General features: G+C 34.3%; 2 protein-coding genes across 5 annotated transcripts; one reads left to right on the forward strand and one right to left on the reverse strand.

The window, feature by feature from the left end:
* Positions 1 to 70: 70 nt before the first annotated feature.
* On the forward strand, positions 71 to 2989 carry LOC141707161 (zinc finger A20 and AN1 domain-containing stress-associated protein 8-like). Of its 3 annotated transcripts, none has more exons than XM_074510189.1 (3): positions 71 to 180; positions 342 to 394; positions 2294 to 2989. In XM_074510189.1, exon 3 carries the CDS (start codon positions 2299 to 2301, stop codon positions 2815 to 2817), a length of 519 nt encoding a protein of 172 aa, XP_074366290.1. In that variant the 5' UTR covers positions 71 to 180; positions 342 to 394; positions 2294 to 2298; the 3' UTR covers positions 2818 to 2989. The 3 variants fall into 3 exon arrangements, with proteins under 3 accessions (XP_074366290.1, XP_074366288.1, XP_074366289.1); XM_074510187.1 differs by having other exon boundaries at positions 72 to 180; positions 2291 to 2989; XM_074510188.1 differs by lacking the exon at positions 71 to 180 and adding an exon at positions 230 to 250 and having other exon boundaries at positions 2291 to 2989.
* A 206-nt stretch (positions 2990 to 3195) lies between these two features.
* On the reverse strand, positions 3196 to 16143 carry LOC141707160 (lysine-specific demethylase JMJ26-like). Of its 2 annotated transcripts, XR_012569006.1 has the most exons (15): positions 15889 to 16143; positions 15590 to 15714; positions 14328 to 14427; positions 14102 to 14231; positions 11309 to 11372; positions 10506 to 11229; positions 9144 to 9473; positions 8634 to 8933; positions 7819 to 7891; positions 7638 to 7723; positions 7239 to 7358; positions 7007 to 7068; positions 4817 to 5063; positions 3746 to 4709; positions 3196 to 3561 (listed from the first exon to the last, which is right to left on the reverse strand). XR_012569006.1 is itself a non-coding variant. In XM_074510186.1 (14 exons), the coding sequence occupies exons 1-14, from the start codon at positions 15976 to 15978 to the stop codon at positions 3798 to 3800; spliced, it is 3363 nt and encodes a 1120-aa protein (XP_074366287.1). In that variant the 5' UTR covers positions 15979 to 16143; the 3' UTR covers positions 3196 to 3797. The 2 variants fall into 2 exon arrangements, 1 of the variants encoding a protein (XP_074366287.1); XM_074510186.1 differs by having other exon boundaries at positions 3196 to 4709.
* Positions 16144 to 16778: the final 635 nt, after the last annotated feature.

The raw sequence follows: 16778 nt of genomic DNA on the forward strand, positions 1-16778 counted from the left end.
ACATTTATTTTATTTATTAAAATTAACTTAAATAAACATAAAGAAAAGCAACACAATAATTCAAAAGAAAAAGGTAATACAATAGTCTCTCTCCTTCTCTCTCTTTCTCTCTCCCTATAATTCTAATTCTCTCTTGCTCTCTCTCTCTCTCTCTGACGATCCCCTCGTTCGTTCGCTAGGGTAACAACTAACAATAATCCCACCCCCATCTATCTCTCTTACACATCATCATCATCACAATATTATACACGTATATCATATACATACATATTTGTATATTTGTTTTGTTTGTTTAATTTGGTCATTTTTTGATGTTTGACTTCATTTTCTGATTGATTTAGGGCTCATCGTTGCGAGATCGGCTTAAAGTTTCCATTTTGAAGAAGATTAACAGGTCAGCCCTTCCATTTTCATCGATCTGTTGTGTTTTTGTTGATTATTTTGCTCATTTTTTAGGGTTTATCATTTCAATTTATATGAATTTTTTTATTTTTTTGTAAAATTGTATCTGGGATTATTTGGGGTTTTGTTTTTCATATGTGGGGTGGTGATAATTTGTGTTTTAATTGATTGTGTGTGTTGGGTTTGTGTTGTTTTCGAGGTATTATTGATTTGGGATCTGGAGGTTTTGTTGATTTTATAAATATTTTAGGGGTTTTTTTTATGATTGGATTAGTTTGGTATAGTTTGAATTTGATTATTGTTGATTATGTACAGAACGTAATTTTTGTTTGGATTTTGCTTATGTTATATTGCTTGTTGTAGTTTCTTTTGTTTAACATATTGCTATATTATTAAGCATGCATGTAGACCTGTAATTTTTTTTTTAAAAAGCTTATGGATGTTTGCAATACTTGTTCATTTGGTGGCTGTTAATAAACATATATGAAAAGTTTAGGCGGCTCTGGTGGTAGCATGTATAAGGAACTAAGGAGGTCTAATATCGATGCTAGGCTAGTGTGTAGCCACTAGGTCCGTAGCGTCCATACTTATATGCCCCTCTGAACTTGGCTGTAGAGGCATGAGGTAGGAGGTGTGCCAGACAATAGTCTATGTATTAAAGTTCTTCTCCTAGTTGATACATATTGTGATATTTAGTTTATTGATTTCTGGGGATGGAATCGACTTCAGTTTCTGCTCCAAGATAGTCAGCTGTACTCAGGTTTAGCTTTCAAATCTGGCATCTGAACATTCCCATATAATCTATCTCTCTTCGTCAGATGTCTAAATCTTAATTATATCTTTGATGTTCAGCCTATAGGAAGAGAATTAAACCTGCTTTTTGTTTGGCCTTGGAATTTGTTTAAGCATATGGGTATATGCCTCTCCACTTCAGTCCGGTAAAATCATTGAAGTACTCTAAATTTCTTCAGCCTGAGTGTTAGACTTGCCAAATATTCAGTCAGGACTCAGGTAGCCTCTTTTAGCAACAAAAAGATTTTCAAAGCCTGACATGTCAATTAACAAGATGGTATTCTTAGTTCATTTTTTCTCATTCTATTGTGGCAAAATATGGCCTCCTGATAATAAGTTGTACAAATGATATTCGAGCAGTCACAGATTTTTTTGGAATAGAGCAGTATTGGTACAACAGTAAAGGTATCAGGCTGCTAATCCTGACCTGATTAGTCGCAGACATTCAGCTCAACCTTGTTGATGATGGGTCACCTACTGTTAGTCTTCTGGCCATGCATGGCAAGAAGTTTCTCCTTGCTTAATATTACTAGTTGACCTGATTGAGAATTTGACCACCATCTCCACTAATGAGAGTGCTGCCTCTGTAGGCATGCAGATGATCTGGAATTTTTGGATTATATACGACTCCCAGGAGGTTTCCTTTCATTTTAGGTTGAATATGTTCTAGGTAGTAAATTTTTGCACTAATAAGTTATTATGTCCTTTTACTTTGTGATGGATACTATTGTTAATCTACTATGGTAGAACTTTGTTATAGTTTGTACTTCGTAGAGGCTGTATGATTGTAAGCAGTGTATTAAAATATATGCAATTCCATGTAGTCTGTAAATTGGTCTGCATTGTAAATTAGAGTTTAATTATACATGCATCCTCGTGCACACCCATGTATCTGTGCACGCATTATCATGTTTGTATTGCTGTCACTTCTCTATGGTAATTGTGTATCATGTCAAGTGACCATGTATTAAGTAGGTGTTTAATATAATCACCATACTAGTGATTTGTGGACATGCAAGTTTTACTCTATTTTACAGCTGTTATAGTTCTCAATTCTTGTGCAAGTATTGCAATTCTTAAGTGCCTTTTGCTGCAGCAGTGCAAATGGAGAACAATGAAACAGGATGCCAAGCCCCTCCCGAAGGACCCATCTTGTGCATTAATAACTGTGGCTTCTTTGGAAGTGCAGCCACCATGAATATGTGCTCCAAGTGCCACAAGGATATGGTTTTGAAACAAGAGCAGGCTACGCTTGCTGCAACTTCCATTGAAAATATAATAAATGGGTCGTCAAGTGGCTGTGAGAAAGAACCCGTTGCTGCAGGCACTGTGAGTATGCAAGTTGATCTACCCGAATCAAAGATTATCTCTCTGCCTTCTTCACCTATTGTTTCAGGCTCTGGTGAAACTGACGAAATGAAGGGCAAAGGTCCTAGTCGCTGCAGTACCTGCAAGAAACGGGTTGGATTAACTGGCTTTAAATGTCGTTGCGGTAACCTTTTCTGCGGATCGCATCGCTACTCAGACAAACACGAGTGCCCCTTTGATTATCGCACTGCTGGACGTGATGCAATAGCTAAGGCTAACCCTGTTGTCAAGGCAGAAAAGCTTGATAAGATATAAAAGTGCTGGTGCCAGCTTTATTTGGTTTAATGTGTCAATCTCTTGAGGGATTTTGAGTTGGATGATATTATTATATCAGATGTCACATCTTATAATGTTTGATTCCGCTTTCATATTATATTGTTTATTTCCTGTGAGGAAAGGCTATATAATGTTCCATGTCTTTCTGTTTGATGCTCTAGTTGATGTCATTTGTTAGCTATATATGAAAGACCAATGATTAGCGACCCTTTGAACATGGTTAAAACTGAATGAAAATCAGGAGAACCTGGATTTTCTTAACTTATATGTATATATAGTAACTTATCAGACTTCAGCACTGGGCTAGGATTTGAGTGTCTTGCTAGATAAACAAACTTACAATTATAATTTTACAGGTAACACTTAAACTGGATATAATATTATGAATTACGAACAACACAATGGGGAGACCACCAATTTCATACAAGCAGAGTGTCAACAAAATAAGGGCAAACTGTCTATTCAAATCTAACTAAACAATACTTGGTCCGCCCTTTGGGAGGGTCTAGGGAGGGTAAATGTTCCCATACCTCCTATAGAGGAGTAGACAGGCTGCTTAAGGGAGTCCTAGAGGTTACAAGGTGGTTGGCCAAGTCACTTTTTTTAGGTTCCTTGTGCTTCATTTGCTCTTTGCTCCTTCCGAATCGTCTTCTGAATAACCACACTGGTTACTGTCAAAAATGAGGGATCCTTCCTTCTGTTTTTTAAACCCTGAACTATAAACTGAGGCACCAGGTCAGTGACTGAACATGCTAGAGAAGCTAAAATATGACAAGCGGAACAAGTAAAAAACATTGCACATCCCTGAAACCAACTATTCTCAGTACAAGCTTTATGCAGTTTGTTGGAAGAGTAAAAAGTAAAACTGTAATAAAAAAGGAATCGTAATTCAAGATACCCCTGTCACCTCGAACAAAGCATACACAAGTAGTATGCATTAGGCAATAACACAATGCAATTCAATAGTACAGCGACTCTGCACGTTCCTTCCATTTGAGCTCCATGATAACCAACCTATCCATAGCATTTTCCACATTCGCCTCATACATTGATCCTAAAGCCTCAAGGTTCATTACTTTAGAGTTCTGAGCAGAAGCATCCTTCTGCAAAGCGTCAGCTTCATCAGCAAATTTGATGATCTTCGCATCTATGGCTTCATTATTGGCACGGAGCCTGACAATCTCATCTGAGTTGCGTTCTTTCAGTTGCTCCAGCTTCCCCATATTATCATTGCACATTATAACACAGCCACCAATAACAGTCTTCATCATTTCAGCCTTAAGATTTGTAAGTTCTACACCTATGTGTTCGTTACTCGCCTGAAGTTTATCGATCTCAAACATGTTATCATCTTTTTCTTTCTCCAACTTCACCAGATTATCTTCAATCTGACTATATTTGTAAAACATGCTCTTTAACTCCTCTTTCTCCTTAGACCTTGCAAGAGGCGAAACTATGCCCCTGCTCACTTTTTTGTGAAGCTCATAGGCTCTACTGGTTAAATATGGCAATTCCCAACGAAGGGTTAAGAATCCCTGCTGCAAGTGTGAAGGGATCCTCCTACAAGCCAGCAAACCGTGTAAGACTTCATTAAACTCCTGATAATTTAAATCATCGGCAAGGTCTAGAAGGCGTCCGGATAGATACTTCTTGAGCATCTTTTCGTACTCCTGGACAATCTGTATATCCAAGTGAATTTGAGGAGGAAGGGCCCTAAATACATCAAACCTGTTTTCTTGAATTAAGTCCTCCAACTGCTTGAAGAACCCAACCGTCTCAGCTGGTACTGACCTGGGTGTTCGACTGCAAGAGCCTGGATAATCATTTGGGGAAGGAGGTTGCAATGTCTTTGTCATGGAATGAGAATCCACCTTCATTAAAAAGAAAAGAAAAATAAACCACTGGGAGGGGGAGCAACTGCCCTGCTATAGCTTAACAACAAGCACACAGTATAAAAAAAAAATTTAAGCCAAATCACCCCAAATATATTAGCCTCCTTTTGGAAGTCACTTTTGATTAGGGCAGCATCACTTCTAGGACTATGATTCAGTATCTGTCCCTTCTTAGATATGCGTCTAGCATATAATTTCAGAGAATCGAGATGGAAGTCACTTTTAAGATCAAATTCTGGCGCTGATCCCTGGTACCCAATTTCTTTGGAAGGATCAAAAATCATATCCAGATCCTCAGTCTTCATAGGTTGATTGGGAGTAGGGCACTGAAAGCTGCAATATTTAAAATGCTCTTATTATCGATCTTATATGTAACTCATGAACTTCAAGGAGCCTAGACATCGGATCCATTTTTTAACATAAAATATTACAAATTTTCCCCTTTATTAAAAAATTAAGAATGTTAATCCAGTTACAGAATATTAGAGCTTATCATTCAATCAAGCAGCGGGAAAATATTTTCCTAAAAGCACATCATTAGATCAAACGCGAAACTTGCAATTTTGAAATTTGGACATTTGCTGAACGGGCCTTGTCACTTCCAATTAAATTAAATATTATAATGCATTTAAAATATGTTAAATATAATAAATGATCCACTTAAGGCTGCCTCCTAAAATTCAAGGTTCTAGAGAAAGCTAGTGATTTAGCAAGGTATCAGAGCACATGAGGTCTCAGGTTCGAGCCCCGCACCTAGTATTTTTCCACTTATACGAGTGGTATGGGTTGTTTATTTAATATATAACTGAATCACCTTGAGCTTTATGCGGGGTGTTGGCCCCAAATAGCATTTTTTGAAGAAGAAATGCCCCAAATAGCACAATCCGTGAGTAAGGCCCTAAATAGCACTTCAAAACAGGGGATCAAGTTCCTTTTGCTGAGACGTTACATTGGTTTACTTTTTCTTTAATCCCCCTACGCCGGACAAGTCGTTTTCTTTAATCCCCCACGCCGGAGAAGTCATTTACACAAGTTCAACATGTAAACGCTATATCTTATAGCATTATCCTAGATTTTTAATATTATGCAATTAACAATCAATTCAATATTTTAATATTAAATAATATTTAATATTTTAGAATATATAATGGGAATTATTGAACTCTAAAATATTAAAAAAAGTTAAATTATGGTCCACACTTGATTTAGGTTCCAAGCTTAAATTAGGATTTAGGCTCCTTAAACCCTAAATCGTTGTGTCTTTTATTCAAATATTTTTAAACCCGCATGGAGAATTATTGAACCCTAAAATATTAAAAAGATAAATAAATTAGGATTCATACTCGAATTAAGGGTTTAGGGCACCTAAATCGTGTGTATTTAATTTTTTTTAAAAAAATATTTCTAAAACCCAAATGGGGAATTGTTGAATCCTAAAATATTAAAAATTGTTAAAATAAGGTTCACGCTTAAATTTTAAAAATTTTAATTAAAAAATTGAGCCCAAATATAAAATATTAGTAGAAATGATTGAAAATGCAATTTTAAATTGTGTTCTACTGTTGAAAACGCAACATCAAGTGTTGTTTCTGGTCTCAATACGTGAGACGAAGTGGCGTTTTTTTTATAAATGTTAGAGATCAAAACACACCATCATGCTAGGCATTTTGAACTGAAAAAAGGCACAAACGCTACATTAGAATTTTTCAAAACGTTACTTTATATAGTGTATTGGAGTGCTATTTGGGGCCTTTTTTTGAGCTGTGCCTTTTGGGGCATTTTGTACTAAAAATGTGCCATTGACGGCCTTTTCTCCTTTACGAGAGAGGGGGAGTGTTTATAGTAATATAAGAATAAATTAGGGCACCGTAAGGTTCAAAGCTTAGAGAAGTCAATGAAATAGATTTACAAATTTGTTATGAGACAAGGCTTAGAGAATTTTAAACAAAGGAAATCATTTGGGTTCTGAATTGTGTATGTAAGAGAAATCTTGTCTTGTACTGAATTGGCTGTAAATAAGTATACTAAAGTTATACACAATAATGGTGCTTTGAAAAGATATGTGAAGGTATTAAAAAAAGGCCTGCAATACATTTTTTGTTCTAAACAAAAGAATTTGCACGAGCTGCACACACAATAATGCAATGTTAGCAGCAACATAAACTCGGGCAATTCATGAAAGAAATCTCAATAGTGTGAGTTACCATAACAGGGAGGAGGAAAATAAAGGAAAAGGTACGAGAACAAGTACGGAATCAAGATAAAAGCTATCATACTTGGAAAACACGTCCAACTCGTCCAAGACTTGTCTCATCGCATGAATAATTAATTTCTTTACCTGTATGAAGCAAAATATTCCAAGACCGAGGCAAAGTTTTAGAGAGAAAACTATAGTTAATAATTAATAGTTTCAGCAGATAGAAATATTTTAACATCAAATGTGGTAGAATGATAAAACTGTTGAAGATGAAAAAAAACACGGAGTTAAAAGATAAGGCAGATGTATACCCCTATTCTGTCTTCCTTCGCCCTGTGGTTCTGGGGAAGGACACGGATTTCCTCTGATAAACGGATGCAAGCGTCTACATTTTCAGGTGAAACAAAGCCAGTTGAAACCTGTATACATGACTAAAGAATTGCAAACAGATCAGAAATGTGTATAAAAAATGATAAGTATACTCACACCAAAATCAGGATCTCGCAACATATTAAAATGTGTGTGTGTGCGCGCGCACGACAATAACAATGACTCGACTATAAGAGGATGGCTTCGAATTCCTTTAACTGAGAGCAATATAATTTATAATTCTAACAATAAGTTTATTGAAGGATTTTGGATAAATACAAAGCAGGTACAGAAGAATTACAATGATGGTACATGACAGAGTGATTTCCAAGCAAACTCACTTTTAAATATCTAACTTGACAAGGACATCCTGCAGGAATAAAAACTGCATCTCCTAAATTTTGCACCACAGTCCATGGTTCAATTCCTTGAAGAAGAAAAAAGAAGAGGTTGAAAATAAAATAACACAAAAGTAAATGTAAACTTGATAAACCTATGTATATTCAACAAATGAAAACTTGCCATATTCCTTCTTAAGCCTCCTTTTATGCTCCGTGTTCAAGTAAAATGATCTATCGTGAATAGGGTCAAAAACCTGGAAAACAAAGGATTTGTTTATATGTCAATTTGCTGTGATTAGCACAGGACCTCTTTATATGCTAGTTCCGGTAAATCCCACAAAAATAAATAAATTAAAGAAGTAAAAAGTCAATTACAAATAAAAAACAAATCTAGAAAACAACAGATCCATTTCTCATTGTCTTAATCCAAAGGATCGACACATACATTGTCTTAATATCATGAAAGGTAAGATTCTTAGAGTGTCAAGGTATAGTATATCAACACACATGTACAGTTATGCATGTTCTTTGCTGCTGAAGCAAGTTTGCTTGTAGTTACATTGACAAAAACTGAGGGCAAACGGATATTTGGTATATAAAGGAGTCTTCATCTTTTAAACAATACTATAGTAAATACAGTAGCCATGGAAAAGTGCAACGATGGATCAACGCAGACAAAATATAATAAATGGGTTTGCAAATTGCCCAATGTTTGTTCAAGGGATAAAAGTGCATTCAAGTGTAGACAATTCAGCCGCATGTAAACCATACCCCTCCCACATAACAGTTGTTTTCTTGCTACATAAATAATTATACATTCTTTTTATGCTCGATGAAAAACTCAAATACGATGACAGGACAGGGAGTAGATATCTACAGACACTTAATGTCAGAGTTATAAGGGAGATAACAGTTCAGCGCAGTTAAAAAAAAGTCGGCTATAAGATATTATAGACTATTAGCTATCTTGCAAAACCATCGACATTAAAACACTACCTGTTTTAGTGGCAAACAATATATATGCCTGAACTCTTTTGAATGTTTTGAGAGATATTCTTTTAACTTGGAAGCGTCCTCTCTGCGATAAATGTCCCAAAGGGCACCCCCGTCCGTCTTCTCTAAATCTAATCCGTCTACATCATCAAGTTCCTTCTCCTGCTCCATTCCATTCACGATTTCCTCATTCATATATATTTCTCTCTGATCCTGAAGATAGTGCTTGTTTTTCAACTCTTCTATCTTAGCAAGCTGTGAAGGCGTAAACATCATCTCTTTAACATGTGTGAGCACATACACCTGCGCCAGAACCCATAATAAGGTATTCAAATATACCATAGTTGCTACTGACCTCCATCACTTATGAGTCTATGATGCAACAGAATATATCAAAATAGTATAATGAAAGACCGTATATATAGTACCCAGAAAAGGAAAAAAGAAGGGCATATGTATGCGGTATTCAATAAACAAACAAACTTGTGGATTATGGATGCTTAAGTAAAATACCGCATCTGACTCGTGACAGTGGATTTTTTTTACAGAGTCTCCACGTCCCAGTTCCTCGGGAAAGCCATAAGCAATGTACAGCTTCGACCCTGTGTCTGGCAACAAATGATCATTGGGTAACTTGACGGCAAGATTTAAGAAGCCTCTCTGTGGATTTGTGTACTCCTTGAATGGCAAAGAACTTATGAACTCAACGTTATGACGTGGGAGATAATCCTCAAATAAACCAAAAGGGGGCCAATCATTCAACTTCAGCATTTGGGGCCAGTCAGCCCTGTCAAGTATGCCCTCTGTGTAGCCTGTAAAGAACTTGTTCACACTAAGTTTCGCCTACAAGACATAATAATTGATAAATGAGTTCTACAACTGATAAAACAACATATTTATACAGTTGTAGGCACGTGCGATTTATTATACGAGAGGTAAGATATACATTAATGGATCATGCTGGCTTCATCTAATAGCAACAAGGTAATCCTAAAAATTAATAAGAATAAGGAGAACAAGATGAATATGATAAACTGCACCTCAAATGACACAATTTCCTGTGACTTTGTTATTATCGATGTTAAAAATGGAGCCTTCAGGACGGGATTGAAGATTTCCAAAATTCCAACAGACTCTATGTAAATTTTTTTGATTGATGTTAAAGAAAGAATTCAAAAACTGAACCAGCAGAATCAAAGTTCAGTAGGCATCACATTTTTGCTAAATATTATATATATTAAAACCATACATACATATATATATATAAGAAAAAAGTTCAATTGTAAATTTTATAATATACCAACTGGAGAACCAATATCTTCTGCTCCATTTTCTAATCTGTATTCTGCAGACTTGGAAATAACTTTTTCTTAGAGTTGTTAGTATTATTATGAATTATAATGATGATGATTGTAATTATAATAATAATAATAATTATTATTATTATTATTATTATTATTATTTATGCAGAACAATAACAATTTAACCGATCACCTTCATTTTTCTAAATGGCATTGACCACTTTGCAGGGAAAAAACTGTGTAATCCAGAGCTCCGTCTAAAGTGGTTCTCCGTAGAACTTACCCATATTTTATTATCACTAAATATATCATAATCAATATATTTTCACATTTGGCACACAAGTAGAAGTGTTTTCCTGTTTGTATCTTTAATCACAGTATGTAATTTTCCTTAATGCACTTATATCTTTCAGGGAGTATAAAGTTATTGCTGCATGAAAAAGGCTAGACCCCTCACTATGTTTAGGATACAAACCCTCCAGAACAGTGGTTAGGTAATATCTAGTACATTAAAGAGGCAAAGAATTACTAAACTAGACAGAGAACATTGTGTGCACTATAAAAGCCTGCTTACCTCACACCAATTCAAACAATTAAGAACAGCTAGATCAGTCTGGGGATTTGTATCACGGATGACTCGTGACATCACCATTGGTTCCCAGCTCAAACCATACGCACTTTCAAGCACATTGCTAACAACTACAGGTTTGCCTCTTGACCAGTGGGCCTGAAAACACTTCAGATCTTCAGCTTGAACGTCTTTAGCACTAGGAGAGTACAAGTAATTGTCATTTGAGTTGTCTCGAGAAGCTGCTTTCCGCAATTTTGTTCTTGCAATGTTCTTAGATGCCACGTTATAACAGGAGCACCAATGTGCAGGGGTTTCTGGTATGTTATTCAGCTTATACAGTTCATGTAACTTTTCAGCTTTTACTATCATGTTTGAAAGCCAGCCCTCTGGTAAGACTTGGTTCAATTTTAGAATTCCTTTACCACAGCCACCCATACTCTCTGGGGGACAAGATATACTACCATCCTTGTTTGGTTTCCATTCAGATTCTAACTTCACACGAGCGCTGTTCTTTGTTCTAGAAGTTGTGCCCAAAGTTCCATTACTAAAAAACTTACATTTTTGACCATGTATATAGCCTGCCCCAGGATCTGCGTATTGCATAGTTTCCTTATGTCTTTCATGCAAACAACAATCTCGCAACTCCTGGCAACAAGTAATACAAAGATCATATGAACAACGTGAACAGCTCCGATGGTAGTCCGCAATAGAAGTTCTGCAGTAGTTGCTGCATAGGACATGTGATGTCATTCAGTGAATTGCTATATATTGTGTGAAGGGAGAGAGAGGGGGGGGGGGGGACTAACCAATACAAGCGCTCATCGACTGGACAATTTGCTGCTTTCACTTTAACCTCCGATATTGATAACCCTTCAATAAAATATAATAAGAATTTTACAAGTGTTTAGCTACCACCCCCAACCCAGTTCCCAAAAAAGGCACATCTCACCAAGGAGCAACACACAAAGGTGTCTAAAACTTGAAAATCTTGGGGGTCGAAGGGTCCGAAACTGTATTAAACCTGAACTCTTACCATACCAAGTTACGATTTCTTCCAAAACATCAAAGTGCTGGTAGAAGCGACTGATTTGATCATATATTGTAAACATTACTGAAGACACGCTCATATAACTATGAGATATATTCAAATAACCTTCTCAAATGCTTAATTAACACTTAGCGTTTGAATTGCTTGCACTTTAATGTACATACAATAATACACTATTAACTAAGCTTAATTCTAACAAGATATAAATCCGTAGTTAAGCAATTAAATTTCTCAAAACTCAAGGTGTTGATAGAATCAGGGAGGACTGACCATATGCCGAGTGGGGGCTGAAGCCGCACTAAACTCTTACCGGGTATTGATTTATTTATTTATTGAAATATAGCGATAATTAGTAGTAAAAATCCCAATGAATTTTTATAACATACATTAATTTTTTATATCATCAAATTTAGGATTTAATATTAATAATTATTAAGTATATGAATATCTAATAAATTAAATAAATGAACCAAGAGAGAGTGTCTAATTTGGCTTATTTTTGAAAAATAAAGCATTTATTCCTATAAACGAAAAAGAAAATATGACTTATTTCAGAAAAGAATTCCTTGTTTTTAAATAGGTATGTACAAAATGCTAGATATGTATTTTTGAACTTAATTATTTATCTACATAATATAATTTGTAATGAAAAATCTAAGTATAGAAATTTTTTATTGAGAAATTTTTTCCGATAATTAAAAACAAGGCACGAACAATTATATAGACCGAGTTGCCCTTTATTATGTTCAAAACCCGGTTCCGGTTCCACTGCTGATAGAATCCACTAAATGGACTAGAGATGCACAAAAATTGGATCAGGCCGGATTCGGGCTGGGATTTAATTAATCCGGAATTTTTGAACCCGGGCCGGGCCGGGCTTTTTTTAAATTCGACCCGGGCCTGATTTCGTTCAAAATAACTACGCCTCGCGGATCGAGCCAGATCGGCCCCGGATTTTTTAAAATAATTTTTATATTAATTTTTTTAATTTTTTAGTAATAATATATGATTTTCGTACATTTTTTTGTATTATTTTTGTAAGTTTAGGCTTTAATTTATGTGTACACAATCCTGATTAGAATTTAGAATAAATTATTTATATTATATCTTCGAATATTTTAGAATTTTAAATTAACATCTCAGTAATTCAATCTTAATATTAATAAAAGGTATTCACGTATAATTAAAAGATGTGTAACTATTAATTCTCTAAAGAGTTTATTAGAAATTTAGGATTTTTATTCGATATTCAATTATAAAATAAATTTGGATAAAGCATAATTTTTCCAATGTTCTATTCAAATATTTATTAAAAATTAACATAAAATCCGGGCTTTTAATGGATCGGCCTGGCCGTGCCGGGCTTTTGTACGATCAGGCTTAAATCCGAGCTTTTACCGAATCGGTTCGGGTCGGATTTTTACGAAAAAATATATGGCCCGTTAAGACCCGCGGGCAGGATCGGGCCCGGGCTTTTTTTACCAGATTTTCCGAATCGGATCAGACGGGCTTTTCAGATTTTTGTGCATCTCTAAAATGGACAATACATTATTGGCATACATCATCATTGACACAATCATTATACAATACCATTAAAGAAAACAATAACAATCCTCCAATCTCTTTAAAGGGAACAATAACAACCCTACAAAGGGGAACGATTTCGTCAATGAGCAAGGAACAAACAAGGTGACCCCGAATTCAAAATTTTTGAGGTCGGAGAGTTCGAACATGAGACCCCTAATGAACATGAGCTCACGCTACTGAGGACTTAGTGGCTTAGTGTAGGATGACTGGCCCACTGAACTTTTTTTTTTCTTTTAATTTTTTTGACATATACAATATTTGCAAAAAGAATAGTTTAGCCCTCTTTAGTTTTAAGAAAAAAAAGTTAGATAATTAAAAAGCTAACAACTTAAATAAAAATAATTGAATTTTACTTATCTATTATCCTTTTGTATTCTTTAATTATAATAAATTTTATTTCTAATTTCTATTCTTTTTTATTTGATTGTATTTACTTTACTTTTTTATTTCCAATCTTTAAAGTATCACCATACGTAGTCTCTTCTCCCCTTCCCTGTCTTTAAATTTATTTTTGCAGTGAAAAAAAATAGTTAATTTTTTAGATAGCCCCCATGAAAAAAAATTCCGTATCCACCTATGCTCACGCTCGCATAGCTCGTATACCATGTGAAGTTACCGACTCTCATAAAACCTTAAGTTGGTAAAAACCACCGAAAGAATCTTATGTTGTTTAAAATACCCATTAAACATTAAAGACACTGCAATGAAATGAGTGGATATAAATCTAACCTACTCTAATCTCAAAAAAGAGCAATAACGTAGCCTGTTATGTCTTACTGAGAGAATCGGATTTTTCTTGAACTATGTACAACGATAAGATAAATTCATCTATGTAAACAAGAAATCACACAATCATGCTCTTTCTCTTTCGAACCAAGTAATTTGAAAGTTACAAAAATGGTAAAGATATTTAGCTACATAATCTAGTGCACTACTTATTTTTCAAGCTAATAATCAGCATTACCTCGAATCTTAGCCTCCATCTTCCTTTCCATATTTTGTTGTTCACTGAATTTTCTAACAAAAGGGAGAAGTTTTTTCAAGAGATATTTCGAGTGGTGGAATTTATCTTCTTTGGAAAGACTTGTTATATTCTGAAACCATCATCCAAAATAAGTATAAAGGTTATATACACATAAATACATGAATCATAATTAATTAAAAAAAAGTTAGAAGTGGAAGAAACAAACTTTAATTGGCAATTCTAGGCTCAAGCAACGTTTGCAATTGCATATGTCTCGACAAAATGGACATGCCTCAACAAAATCCACCTCTTTCATCTTTGGGTAGCTGTTGTAAACCAAGAAAGTTGTGAACAAAACACAAAAAGAAAATCACTAGATGTTGTATTAATATGATAAAACACATATCACTATATCACTTCCAAACTGAAACATTCATGACAAATCACACATAAGATATATATTTAACATTCTTACATAGTTAAAAGAATGCTAATTTATAGACTCCAAATTCTAACTTTTGACCTAAAATTTGAAAGCAACCCACAATTATAAGAACCCGGCCGAAAAATGTGATGTTCTTACTTCCACCTTCACTATGGCGATAAGGCCCTCTTTGGTTACTTATTACTTAATAATTATTTACTTATGTTAAAGAAGTTACTCATAATAATTGAACAATTCTAATCTTTTTATAAATAGTTTCATAGATAATGTATAGCTCATAATTATATTTTAAAAATAAAATAAACAGAATTTACATTTCGTCACGAGGGTAGTATTGATTTCTATCAGATCAATGACAAACAAAAAATCTGTTGTATATCCCAGAATCTCGTTTTGTCCTCGTAATTCTGCCGAACAGACCTGACATCAGTGGTGTGGGTACAGGATTGAGTCATATCCTTCATATTGAAATCCAAAAAATCTAAAAATGGACACTTTACCTTGTACAAAGCTAGTTCAAATTAAATTTAAAGCATCCAAACAAGTTATTTCGGTCCCTGAAAGACTTTTAAATATTCTCCTCTTAGATTTATGTTATGAATTTGACATGAACAATTAAGTGTATGCAGTATATCAAAGAATATACATTGACAGGAAAAAGGAAAAATGTGAATATAATACCATTTTGGATCATCATCCAAAAATCCTAAATTTTTTAAAACCAAGAGTCTGTCACTGATGAGCACCATATTCCACACTCGTACTTGAATCCCGCTAACATAACTTAAAATTAGACTCTAGAATAAATTAATACCTCTCCTTTCCAAAATCCAATTGCTATCGCACAAACAGGCAAAATAAGTTAATTTGGACTCGCAAGTCACTTACACAAACAAACCCTAAATAAAAAGCATGTAGAGTCCTTTAGACTCACATAACGAAACATTCAAATAACACAACACCTTTTCGCATAACAACAACTATAAGAATGATTAATCAGTTAAGTGGGCTATAATTTTGAAACACAAAGGGAATTCACATACAAATTAGAAATGCAGGGAAGACAATATCCATTCTTCTGACACAAACTGCATTTTACAACATGCCCTTTATCACGCCTTTTACACTGATGACAAGTCTTTAGTTCACCACTACCCCCTGAATTTTCCTGTACATAACACCAAAAAACCCACAAAAATAAAATAAATTACAAAACACAAAAAGAAGAAATGGGTCATCTTCTATTTGCATCTCTGACATGCACAGCCCATAAAGTGCACAAAAAGAAGATAATAATTATAAAACCCTGTTAAAAAAATTAAAGAAAAATCAAGAAACATACTGTTTTACAACGTTTTAAAGAATGGGAAGGATCAGGTCCATTTGAAGCCACTTTTCTTTTCCTGCCATTCTTGAAAGATGACTTTCCCATTACAGACAATCTGGGGGGTTCTTGGGAGTGGCTGCGGGTTTTATTTGGGTTTGAGTGTGCTCCCTGTAATGTAAACCAGGCAGGGTTTTTTTAATCATGTACGCACTCGTACTCGTACATGTATGCTTTAACTAGTTGGAGTTCAACACGTTAGTTAACCTGTACATTTTTTTAGTGTGCCTCTCAACTTAACTTGATGTTGTTCCAATGTCAATTGTTTTGAATCAGCGAGAGTTGGGAACCTAGGCCGATCCAAATTTTGGAATGATTCAAAAATTTTTTATTCGAATTAATTTTTACATATTATTTTATATAAATATTATATTAAATTATTTAATCTTAAATTTATTATTTATTTACAGATGACTACATATGTTATATTTAACAAATTAATTGAATTAAAAAATAAAATTTTCTAACGTGGGTAAAAAACATTAAACTTGCATATATAATTAACAAAAAACTGTTTTTTATTAACTATTAGTTACATGCTATTTTAATCAACCAATTAAATAGTCAAAATTCAAATCAAATAAATTAAAATATACAAGTCACTAAATATTATTATATATTAAATTAAATTTAGATAGTCGTGATTATTGTTCACTGATTCAAATTTGGATCAACAAAAGAATTTGGGCTAATCTATTCCGAATTTGAATTTTTGAATCATGACTATAGATGCCCTTACGATAGTATTAATTTCAAGAAAAGAGGAAGAGGGCTATAATGGTAATTTTAAATTTTAAATCATAATCATATTTGGTTAAATCCTTTCATTTCTAAATAAGTTAAAATTA

Source organism: Apium graveolens, chromosome 2 (genome assembly GCF_009905375.1).
Source record: "Apium graveolens cultivar Ventura chromosome 2, ASM990537v1, whole genome shotgun sequence".
Taxonomy (NCBI): Eukaryota; Viridiplantae; Streptophyta; class Magnoliopsida; order Apiales; family Apiaceae; genus Apium; species Apium graveolens.